Below are 12,335 nucleotides of genomic sequence, written 5' to 3'. Positions count from 1 at the left end.
TCCGATGCTCTGGGCTCCATCCGGGTTCTTAAGGCTCCATCTTGTGTATAAGGCTCCCTCCGAGTCTCTAGGATCACTCCAGGTTCCTAAGGCTCCATCGAGGTCTCTGGGCTCCACCAGGGTCTCCGGGCCACATCCGAGTCCCCATTGCCACATCCGGGTCCCCAGGGCCACCTCCAGGTCTCTGGATTCCATCGGGTTCTCTGGGCTCCATCCGAGTCTCTGGGCTGCATCCGGGTCTCTTGGCTCCTTCCGGGTACCTAAGGCTCCATCCGAGTCTCTGACCTCCATCCGGGTCCCTAAGACTCCATCCGAATTCCTAAGGCTCTATCTGGGTTCCTAAGGCTCCATCCGAGTCTATGGATTCCCTCCGGCTTACACAGAGCCGGGCGGGGATACTACACCTCCCCGAAGCCTCAGCGGCGGCGGCGACGCTCTACGTGTGGGCTGTACTGGCCTGAGTGACAGGTAGCCGACCCAATGGCTTCCCCGGTCTCAGACTCCGGACCACTCAGACGTGGGGTGGGTGTGTGCTTCCTGTTTCGGAGGCGTCTGCTCGGGGCGGAAATGGTGTGGAAAGGAACCGTGTTTCAACCCAGCTGTCTTCTTTCTCTTCTTTGAAAAAAAGCTGTGAGGCCTAATTTTCCTGACCTGAGCTATCATTTTCCTTTTATCATCTGTGGGCCATATTTCCTGGTTTCACATTGCCCAGCCACCCTCTGCTTGGACAGGGTGGAGCGGGGAGACTACAACTCCCCAAAGCCTCAGCGGCAGGGCGCTCTGCGGCTGGGCTCGTCTGAGTGACAGGTCGGGCAGCCATTGGCTTCACGCGGTCTCAGACTCCGTTGCCAATCAGATGCTGAGTGGTTGTGTCGCCCTGTTTCTGCGGCTCGGGGCGGAAATGGTGTGGAAAGGAACCGCCTCGAGCCACGCCCCTCGCGGCTCCTGACTGGACGCGGGAAGTGACGTCTGCGCGCACCACGCGGCAGTCGTCCCGCCCATGTCCAGCTCGGACCGGACGGGGCAGCTTCGGGTCTGTGTCCCGCACGTCCCTGGCAGCCCCTGAGCGGGCGCGTACCCGCCTGTCCGTCCGCCAGAACCTCGCCCTGTAGCTTGGCCCTGCCTGCCCTTGTCTGGGAGGAGGAACGCGCAGGAGGAGCCCAGAACCTGTCTTCTGCCACGCTGCCTGCCCGCGCCCAGCACGGGCGGGACAGGCCGGACTGTTCCTCCTCATCCAGCAGAGCCAGTCAGGGCCGGGCAGAGGTCGAGGTTCTGAACCTAGACCTGCGCCTCACTCGTCCAGGGAGGCCAGGCAGCCACCGGCGAGGAAGGAGGTGGCGTTCTGAGCGCGCACTGGAAAAAGTCATTAGCGGCAGTGCAGAGGGCGGGAGGAGGCGCCCTCCGGCAGCTTCCGGGTCGCGTTAGGGGCAGCAGGAGCGCTAAGGGGGTGGGGTCTAGGCGGGAGACTGACAGATTCCCGGTCCAGTCAGGGGCAGAAGGAGCGCTAAGGGGGTGGGGTGCTGGCGGGAGACTGACAGGATCCCGGTCCAGTCAGGGGCAGGCAGCACCTCCAAGGGGGTGGGGTTTAGGCGGGAGACTGACAGGTTCCCCGTCCAGTCAGGGGCAGGCAGCACCGCCAAAGGGGTGGGGTTTAGGCGGGAGACTGACAGGTTCCCCGTCCAGTCAGGGGCAGAAGGAGCGCCAAGGGGGTGGGGTTTAGGCGGGAGAGTGACAGGATCCACGTCCAGTCAGGGGCAGAAATAGCGCCAAGAGGGTGGGGTTTAGGCGGGAGAGTGACAGGTTCCCCGTCCACAGGGGCAGAAATAGCGCCAAGAGGGTGGGGTTTAGGCGGGAGACTGACAAGTTCCCCGTCCAGTCAGGTGCAGGAAGGGGAGCGCTAAAGGGGTGGGGTTTAGGCGGGAGACTGACAGGTTCCCCGTCCACTCAGGGGCAGAAGGAGCGCCGAGGGGGTGGGGTTTACTCTCTTTTCTTGAAAATAAAAGCTCTATGATCTAATTTTCCTGACCTAAGTTATCATTTTTCTTTTATCATCTGTGGGCCATATTCCCTGGTTTCACATTGTCCAGCCACGCTCGGCTTGCACAGAGCGGGGCGGGGAGACTACACTCCCGGAAGCCTCAGCGGCGCCGGCGCGCTCTACGTGTGGGCTGTACTGGCCTGAGTGACAGGTAGCCGACCCAATGGCTTTCCCGGTCTCAGACTCCGAACCGCTCAGACGCGGGGTGGGTGTGTGCTTCCTGTTTCGGAGGCGTCTGCTCGGGGCGGAAATTCTATATGTAAGAGCTGAGAAAGCTTTCTTTTCTTTCAAAAAAAAAAAAAAAAGCTCTGAGGCCTAATTTTCCTGACCTAAATGATCATTTTTCTTTTATCATCTGTGGGCCATATTCCCTGGTTTCACATTGTCCAGCCACCCTCTGCTTGGACAGGGTGGACCGGGAAGACTACAACTCCCCAAAGCCTCAGCGGCAGGGCGCTCTGCGGCTGGGCTCGTCTGAGTGACAGGTCGGGCAGCCATTGGCTTCACGCGGTCTCAGACTCCGTTGCCAATTAGATGCTGAGTGGTTGTGTCGCCCTGTTTCTGCGGCTCGGGGCGGAAATGGTGTGGAAAGGAACCGCCTCGAGCCACGCCCCTCGCGGCTCCTGACTGGACGCGGGAAGTGACGTCTGCGCGCACCACGCGGCAGTCGTCCCGCCCATGTCCAGCTCGGACCCGACCGGGCAGCTTCGGGTCTGGGTCCCGCACGTCCCTGGCAGCCCCTGAGCGGGCGCGTACCCGCCTGTCCGTCCGCCAGAACCTCGCCCTGTAGCTTGGCCCTGCCTGCCCTTGTCTGGGAGGAGGAACGCGCAGGAGGAGCCCAGAACCTGTCTTCTGCGACGCTGCCTGCCCGCGCCCAGCACGGGCGGGACAGGCCGGACTGTTCCTCCTCATCCAGCAGAGCCAGTCAGGGCCGGGCAGAGGGCGAGGTTCTGAACCGAGACCTGCGCCTCACTCGTCCAGGGAGGCCAGGCAGCCACCGGCGAGGAAGGAGGTGGCGTTCTGAGCGCGCACTGGAAAAAGTCATTAGCGGCAGTGCAGAGGGCGGGAGGAGGCGCCCTCCGGCAGCTTCCGGGTCGCGTTAGGGGCAGCAGGAGCGCTGAGGGGGTGGGGTGCTGGCGGGAGACTGACAGATTCCCGGTCCAGTCAGGGGCAGAAGGAGCGCCAAGGGGGTGGGGTGCTGGCGGGAGACTGACAGGATCCCGGTCCAGTCAGGGGCAGGCAGCACCGCCAAGGGGGTGGGGTTTAGGCGGGAGACTGACAGGTTCCCGGTCCAGTCAGGGGCAGAAGGAGCGCCAAGGGGGTGGGGTTTAGGCGGGAGAGTGACAGGATCCCGGTCCAATCAGGGGCAGGCAGCACCGCCAAGGGGGTGGGGTTTAGGCGGGAGACTGACAGGTTCCCCGTGCAGTCAGGGGCAGAAGGAGCGCCAAGGGGGTGGGGTGCTGGCGGGAGACTGACAGGATCCCGGTCCAGTCAGGGGCAGGCAGCACCGCCAAGGGGGTGGGGTTTAGGCGGGAGACTGACAGGTTCCCGGTCCAGGCAGGGGCAGGCAGGGGAGCTAGGGATGCGGGGTTCTGGTTGACGACGGGCAGCTTTTGGTCCGAGTCAGGAGCTGGCAGGGGAGCCAAGGAGGTGGGGTTCTGGCGGGAGACTGACAGGTTCCCCGTCCAGTCAGGGGCAGAAGGAGCGCCGAGGGGCTGGGGGTTTAGGCGGGAGACTGACAGGATCCCGGTCCAATCAGGGGCAGGCAGGGGAGCTAAGGGGGTGGGTGTCTGGCGGGAGACTGACAGGTTCCCGGTCCAGGCAGGGGCAGGCAGGGGAGCTAGGGATGCGGGGTTCTGGTTGACGACGGGCAGCTTTTGGTCCGAGTCAGGAGCTGGCAGGGGAGCCAAGGAGGTGGGGTTCTGGCGGGAGACTGACAGGGTCCCGTCCAGTCTGGGGCAGGCAGGACCGCCAAGGGGGTGGGGTTCTGGCGGCAGAGTGACAGTTTCCCGGTGCAGTTGTGGGCCGGCAGGGGAGCTAAGGCCTTGGGGTTTGGGCGCAGACTGACAGGTTCCTGGTCCAGTCAGGGGCAGGAAGGGGACCCAAGGAGGTGGGGTTCTGGCGGGAGACTGACAGGTTGCGGGTCCATCAGGGGCAGGCAAGGGAGCTAAGAACATGGGGTTATGACTGAAGATTGACAGGGTCCGGTCTAGTAAGGCCAGGCAGGGGAACAAAGGAGATATGGTTCTGACTGCAGACTTACATGTTCCTGGTCCTTATGGCCTGGCAGGGAGGCTAAGAGTGTGGGGTTCTGGCCTCAGACTCACAGGTTCCTGATCCACTCATGGGCAGGCAGGGGAGCAAAAAGTTGGTGTGATGGCCACAGACAGACAGGTTTCCAGTCCCATCAGGAGCAGTCTGCGGACCTAAGGATGTGGGGTTCCTGTTACAGATTGACATGTACAGTCAATGCTACTCAGCACAGCCACAGGAAGTTGGGTTCTGGGCACAGGCTGTCAGGTCTAGGTACCATCAGGGCCACACAGGGCAGCCTCAGGGAGTGAGGTCCTGGCAGCAGACTGACAGGTTCCCGGTGAAGTCAAGGAAGTGGATTCTGGCTTCAGTACAGTAGAGATTGCTGAACAAAGTAACTCCCTGCATCCAAAGCTTCTGTGCTGTAAGCCCCCCTGTGACTCCCTGTATCCAAAGCTTCCATGTTGTATGTAACTCCGTTTTCCTGCTGATGTAGCCCTTTTTCCCTTTAAAAACTCTCCCTAAGAAAGATCGGGGCCTCACTCCTTCCTCTGCTGTGCTGGTTGGTTGGATGGGGTCCCTGTCGCGGCTTGTACTCCTGAATAAACCTTGCTTTTGCAGTTCGGTGTGATCGACACTCTGGGGGTCTCTGCAGGGATCTAATGATCTGGGCACAGCATACTTTTTGGTACCCAGCAGTTGAATTATTAATAAAGACCCTCCACGACATTGAGAAACTGAGGACTGGATGACTTCAATGCTGAACATGATCCAAAGAAAAATTGATTCCAATTGTTCTCAAGCTTTTGAAAACATGGATATTATCCCAGACTCCTTTTATGAGGCCAGCATCACCTAATTCTAAAACCAGAAAAAGATACAATAAGGAAAGATAATTATAGAGCAATGTCTGATGAATATAGATGCAAAAGTCCTCAACAAAGTACGATATAATTAAATCCAACAATGTATCAGCAAGAATGTGCATCAGGACCAAGTCAAATTTATTCCTGGCATGCAGGAATCATTCAACTTATGAAAGTTTAGTAAAGAATGTAGCTAGAAAGAAGGGAAAACTTCTAATTTAGGCATTTTATCCATTTTATTTAACCAAAATATTTGCTGCGACAAGACTTTGCAACATGTGTATTGTGTAAATTATCTGTGAATGTTTTATTTTAACTTGTTTTGCAGGGAGGAAAACCAACATTAGGCAGAAAGTCATATTTGCATTGCTAAGAGACAAGTCCTCTTATGATGTCACAGTAACTCAGGACCATGGTGATGGCTGACATCAGCTAGTCTTGTGTAAGTCTACTAAAGCAACATTTGAGGCCTCAGTTCTCAAAACCAGGCAGAAGCCAAAGAAAAATTTATTTGAGATGGCCCAGGTTCCCTCAGAAGTTCAAGGTGTCTCTCCTCAGAGTGGAACAACTGATTCAGAAAACACCACTGAAGCTCCAGGCTGGTATCCCACAATTGATAATGACTTGGATTTAAGGTCTGTAGTTGAAGAAAATGCCTTTCAAGCTTTATCTGAAGGACCCTTGATAAAAAGACCACGCTATACACTTTGTATGTCTGACACCCCAGAAGGGAATGATTTTGTTTCTCTGACCTTTCCTGTAAAACTTTGGAAGATAGTTGAAAGTGATCAATTTAAGTCAATTTGGTGGGACGAAAATGGGACTTCTATTGTGATAAATGAAGAATACTTTAAGAAAGAAGTGTTGGAAAGAAAGACCCCTTTTAAGATATTTGAAACAGACAGCATGAAAAGTTTAGTTCGACAGCTTAACCTTTATGGATTTAGAAAAATACGACAAGATTTCCAAAGCTCTGCATCCCTGACTGACTTTCTGGAAGAAGAAAACAACATACCTGTTTTTAGCAAGGTATTCAACATATTCACTTACAACTAATGTAGGCATCACAACTAAGTTTAGTTTGTACCTCACTTAATATATTTATTTATGGAGTAAGACACAAAGTTTAAAATTAGCTGGATCAACATTAAATTTTTATGAGAAGAAAGTTTGAAATTCAAAAATATAAGCAATGTTACTAGTTATTTTGAATCTTATCAATGAGCTCCACACAAAGAAGTTAAGGTCAGTTTAGTGGAACGGTTATCATATTTAAATGTTTGCTAACTTTTACATTTAGGAATAATCAAGTTTTATTTGTTGTAATTATGTTGAACCTGATATTTTAGATTTTATAATTTTATCTATTCATTTATTCATAGATTGCATATATTCATATATATTAATTTGTGACTCTTGGTTTGAAGTATCACTAAATGCTTTCTCCTTTGGTTTCAGTTACTGTTCTATCAGAATCCAAATTTTAAGCGAGGATGTCCCCAACTTCTAGTAAGAATGAAGCGCAGAGTTGGGATTAAACACACATCTCCACCATCTGCTTCTTTAGTTCACAATCTTGACAAGACATACCACAGTGCAGGCGAGTATGTGCATACTCAAAATCCTAGCTCATCTACAGAAACTAATGAAGAAAGGTTACTTTCAACTTCTACAAATTTAAATGTGCCTCCTACTAGCCACAGAATTGCTAATTCAAATGATCCAGTGACAAGTAATATTTTGACTCCATCATCAACTTTAATTGCACCATCAGTACAATTTGTAACAAATCAACATGCTCTTTTAAATCAAATGACCACTTCTCATAGGCATTCATATAGCACCTACTCTCAAGCACATGGCCATATCCTGAATGTTGTGACAACTACAACTTCTATTTCCCAATTTCAAATATTGTCTCCTGTACAGAATAATTATTTTGGACTGATGGCAAACCGTCCTGTTTTTGCACCTAGACATCCTTCTTTAGCAACAATTGTGGGTCCTTTTTCTAGCACGTTAACAGCAAGCAATCCATGGTTCACTATGCCAATGATAGCTAGTAGAACTGCTGCCTCCCCGCCAATGTCAACTAATCAACCATCCTCAATATACCAATATCCTAATTTTAACTGACCTTTGACTAAATGAAAATTAGACACGGAAAGGTGTTATGTTCATCAGTTCTGGAAAAATAACTGAAATTCTATTACTTGAACAATAAAATGACATGTTCAACTTTATGATTTTTTTTCTTTTCAAAATATAGTTTTATAGTAAATATTTTATATTGACAGGAGACTAGTCTGCTATTAGTTGTATAGTTTATGAAGTTCCAGTCATTTGATATGAAACTTCACATTGAATATTTGAAAGTTAACTTTATTTCATTTTATATTTTATAAAGAAATGTATTAATACATTGCATTCTCAGGGTCAAAGCAAATGCATTAATAATTGCTAGAACATAATTCTATTCAATTTTTTAAGTTAGTCTGGTTTTTTTGGTAGCTTTTATTTAATCAATATAAATTTCCAAAGTACAGCTTATGGATTACAATGGCTTCCCCCCCATAACATCCCTCCCACCCACAACCCTCCCCTTTCCCACTCCCTCTCCCCTTCCATTCACATCAAGATTCATTTTCGATTCTCTTTATATACAGAAGATCAGTTTAGCATACATTAAGTAAAGATTTCAGGCCAGCGCCGTGGCTCACTAGGCTAATCCTCCGTCTAGCGGCACCGGCACACCGGGTTCTAGTCCCGGTCGGGGCGCCGGATTCTGTCCCGGTTGCCCCTCTTCCAGGCCAGCTCTCTGCTGTGGCCAGGGAGTGCAGTGGAGGATGGCCCAGGTGCTTGGGCCCTGCACCCCATGGGAGACCAGGAAAAGCACCTGGCTCCTGGCTCCTGCCATCGAATCAGCGCGGTGCGCCGGCCGCAGTGCGCCGGCCGCGGCGGCCATTGGAGGGTGAACCAACGGCAAAGGAAGACCTTTCTCTCTATCTCTCTCTCTCACTGTCCACTCTGCCTGTCAAAAAAAAAAATTAAAAAAAAAAAAGATTTCAACAGTTTGCTCCCACACAGAAACATAAAGTGAAAAATACTGTTTGAGTATTAGTTATAGCATTAAATCTCAATGTACAGCACACCAAGGACAGAGATCCTACATGAGGAGTAAGTTCACAGTGACTCCTGTTGTTGACTTAACAAATTGACACTCCTGTTTATGGCATCAGTAATCACCCTAGGCTCTAGTCATGAGTCGCCAAGGCTATGGAAGCCTTTTGAGTTTGCCGACTTCGATCTTGTTCGGACAGGGTCATAGTCAAAGTGGAAGTTCTCTCCTCCCTTCAGAGAAAGGTACCTCCTTCTTTGATGGCCCATTCTTTCCACTGGGATCTCACTCACAGAGATCTTTCATTTAGGTGTTTTTTTTTTTTTTTTTCCAGAGTGTCTTGGCTTTCCATGCCTGAAATACTCTCATGGGCTCTTCAGCCAGATCTGAATGCCTTAAGGGCTGATTCTGAGGCCAGAGTGCTGTTAGGACATCTGCCATTCTATGAGTCTGCTGTGTATCCTGCTTCCCACATTGGATGGTTCTCTCCCTTTTTGATTATATCAGTTAGTATTAGCAGACACTAGTCTTGTTTGTGTGATCCCTTTGACTCTTAGACCTATCAGTGTGATCAATTGTGAACTGAAATTGATCACCGGGACTAGTGAGATGGCATTGGTACATGCCACCTTGATGGGATTGAATTGGAATCCCCTGGTATGTTTCTAACTCTACCGTTTGAGGTAAGTCAGCTTGAGCATGTCCCGAATTGCACATCTCTTCCCTCTCTTATTCCCACTCTTATGTTTAACAGTGATCACTTTTCAGTTAAGTTTCAGCACTTAAGAAGAATTGTGTGTTAATTACAGAATTCAACCAATAGTAATAGAACAAAAAAAGAAAAAATACTAAAATGGATAAAGTATTACATTGTACATCAACAGTCAGGACAAGAGCTGATCAAGTCACCATTTCTCACAGTGTCCATTTCACTTCAACAGGTTTCCTCTTTGGTGCTCAGTCAGTTGTCACCGATCAGGGAGAACATATGATATTTGTCCCTTTGGGACTGGCCTATTTCACTCAGCATGATGTTTTCAAGGTTTCTCCATCTTGTTGCAAATGACTGGGTTTCATTGTTTTTGACTGCTGTATAGTATTCTATAGAGTACATGTCCCATAATTTCTTTATCCAGTCTACTGTTGATGGGCATTTAGGTTGGTTCCAGGTCTTAGCTATTGTGAATTGAGCTGCACTAAACATTAATGTGCAGACAGCTTGTTTGTTTGCCAATTTAATTTCCTTTGGGTAAATTCCAAGGAGTGGGATGGCTGGGTTGTATGGTAAGGTTATATTCAGGTTTCTGAGGAATCTCCAGACTGACTTCCATAGTGGCTTGACCAGTTTGCATTCCCACCAACAGTGGGTTAGTGTCCCTTTTTCCCCACATCCTCGCCAGCATCTGTTGTTGGTAGATTTCTGAATGTGAGCCATTCTAACCGGGGTGAGGTGGAACCTCATTGTGGTTCTGATTTGCATTTCCCTGAGTGCTAGTGATCCTGAACATTTAGGTTTTCTGTCTTCCTGGTTCAATTTAGGTAGATTGTATGTGTCCAGGAATCTCTCCATTTCTGATAGATTTCCCTGTTTGCTGGCATACAAGTCTGTGAGTCTAATTGGAGATCCTTTGAGAGTAATCTGACGTTTCTCTCTTGCACATTTTAGGATCTTTTCTTTATGTTTCACTGTGGTGAGTTTAATTACCACGTGTCGTGGTGAGGATCTCTTTTGGTCATGTTTATTGGGGGTTCTATGAGCTTCCTGTACTAGGATGTCTCTGTCCTTCTCCAAACCTGGAAAGTTCTCTGCTAGTATCTCACTAAAAAGGCCTTCTAATCCTTTCTCTCTCTCCATGCCTTCAGGAACTCCTAGAACTCGAATGTTGGTTTTTTCAATAGTATCCTGTAGATTCCCAACAATATTTTTTAGATTTCTAATTTCCTCTTCTTTTCTTTGGTTTGACTGTATGTTTTCCTGTGCTCTATCTTCTAAGTCCGATATTCTCTCTTCTGCTTCACCCATTCTGTTTTTAAGGCTTTCTAATGTGTTTGTCATTTGATCTATTGAGCTCTTCATTTCATTTTGATTTCTCTTCACTATTACACTTTCCTGTTCTACTAGTTTCTGTGTTTCATTTTGATTCTTCCTTAAAATTTCATTTTCACGAGAGAGATTTTCAATCCTGTCCAGTAAGGATTTCTGTAGTTCAAGGATTTGCTTTTGAAAACTTCTAAATGTTCTTATCATAAATTTTTTGAAATCTCTATCTTTCATTTCTTCTATCTCATCATCTTCATAATCTTGAATTGGGGTGTCTTGTTCATTTTGGGGGTGCCATAATGTCTTCCTTGATCTTGTTTCCTCGGTTTCTGCATTTGTTGCTTGGCATTGTGGATACTCTTTGGATGCTTCTTCCCTTGCTGTGGTGTTTTTTTCTTGTTATACTATGACTGTATTAAGTGGACTGTCTGCTTTTGATGGAGCCTTAGAGGCTTGAGATGGGTGTGGCCTGAGAGCCTGTTTGGTTCCTCAGGGTTAAGGGTATGCCAAAGGTGACACTCCCAGGTTAGGCATGATAAATCTCTCTCTTTTTTTATTTATTATTTTTTTATTCATAAGGGAAGTAATGCTGCACAGCTAAGCAGAATTGAAGGTAGTCAGCGTCCAATCTCTGGCTCCTGTGGGTATAACATTCATCTGCTCTTTCCCAAGGACCACACAGGTAATCAGTAGAGGGATTTGTCTATGGAGAAAATCCTGAACAATCATACAACATTGAGTGGGAGAGAGGACCATCAGTACACACAGGTTGGGAGTAGAGCCACTGATGTTAGAGTAGAGGCTGTGATTACAAAGGAATGAGGCCCCAAGTGGGCTAGACAGGGTCTAGAAGAGTTACTAGTGGAGGACCTAAGGAAGCTGCTGTCTAAGCCACAAATAAGTTCTCTGATTGAGAGGCAAATAGAACCTGACAGAAGGGGCTTGATAATCTGCTGGGCTTTATGGTCCTGTCAGTTATGAGGCCCAGACTCATCTATCTCTTTACATGGGGTACATTTTAAGAGAGGTGTGAACCTCCTTGGGGAAGGCACCCTGTTGACTTCCATTACCAGCTGGCCTGGGAGGAGAGTTGGCCAGGTAAAGGCAGATGGCATCTCCAACAGGAAATTTACAGTTCTGCCTGTAATGTTGCAGACCCTGCTTGGCCACCCCTTCAGCAGCAGTGGTCACCTTGGAAGCTGGGCTGAGTGAAAGACTTTTCAGCTTAGAGCCAATAAGATCCATGACTCTCACCTGGGTATCCTTCAACTCCAGGGCAGGTCCATTTCCAGTGATCCAACTCTTGGCTGGCAGAGCTGCCAGGGCTTTTAATGAGCTGATTTCTATTAAAGTCCAGGCTTACCTCATTGAAAGCCACTGTGGTGGGCCGGCGCCGCGGCTCACTAGGCTAATCCTTTGCCTTGCAGCACTGGAACACCGGGTTCTAGTCCTGGTCGGGGCGCCGGATTCTGTCCCAGTTGCCCCTCTTCCAGGCCAGCTCTCTGCTGTGGCCAGAGAGTGCAGTGGAGGATGGCCCAAGTGCCTGGGCCCTGCACCCCATGGGAGACCAGGAGAAGTACCTGGCTCCTGCCATTGGATCAGCGCGGTGCACCAGCCACGGCGGCCATTGGAGGGTGAACCAACAGCAAAGGAAGACCTTTCTCTCTGTCTCTCTCTCTCACTGTCCACTCTGCCTGTCAAAAAAAAAAAAGAGTTGCTTTATATCAGTCTAACAATAGTATCTGATATTTTGTGTGATGCCCTCTTGTTAGCCATTGATATCCTTTAAGTGAGTCTGTGTCAGGGCCTTTTAAAGCTTCATACAGGCAGGCGCCACGGCTCACTAGGCTAATCCTCTACCTTGCGGCACCGGCACACCAGGTTCTAGTCCCGGTCAGGGCGCTGGATTCTGACCCAGTTGCCCCTCTTCCAGGCCAGCTCTCTGCTGTGGCCAGGGAGTGCAGTGGAGGATGGCCCAAGTACTTGGGTCCTGCACCCCATGGGAGACCAGAATAAGTA

The 12,335-nt window shown here is 49.4% G+C and overlaps 1 protein-coding gene across 1 annotated transcript; it reads left to right on the top strand.

Annotated features, from left to right (window-relative positions):
- The first annotated feature begins 5,673 nt into the window (after positions 1-5,673).
- LOC149119111 (heat shock transcription factor, Y-linked-like) lies at positions 5,674-11,297 on the top strand. Its single transcript, XM_089325269.1, has 3 exons — positions 5,674-6,186; positions 6,616-7,119; positions 11,292-11,297. Exons 1-3 carry the CDS (start codon positions 5,674-5,676, stop codon positions 11,295-11,297), a joined length of 1,023 nt encoding a protein of 340 aa, XP_089181395.1.
- The last annotated feature ends 1,038 nt before the right edge of the window (positions 11,298-12,335 follow it).

Source organism: Oryctolagus cuniculus, chromosome Y, assembly GCF_051225735.1.
Source record: "Oryctolagus cuniculus isolate XC-2025 breed Fujian yellow rabbit chromosome Y, ASM5122573v1, whole genome shotgun sequence".
Taxonomy (NCBI): domain Eukaryota; kingdom Metazoa; phylum Chordata; class Mammalia; order Lagomorpha; family Leporidae; genus Oryctolagus; species Oryctolagus cuniculus.
Note: the sequence above shows the minus strand (reverse complement) of the source record. Positions and strands in the feature narration are given on the sequence as shown.

What these genes read in the sequence shown, in the direction of transcription:
- LOC149119111 (XM_089325269.1), top strand. Translation starts at nt 5,674, where the DNA reads ATGGCCCAGGTTCCCTCAGAAGTTCAAGGTGTCTCTCCTCAGAGTGGA. An exon ending in ACATACCTGTTTTTAGCAAG is followed by an intron (nt 6,187 to 6,615) that starts GTATTCAACATA and finishes CTTTGGTTTCAG; the next exon opens with TTACTGTTCTATCAGAATCC.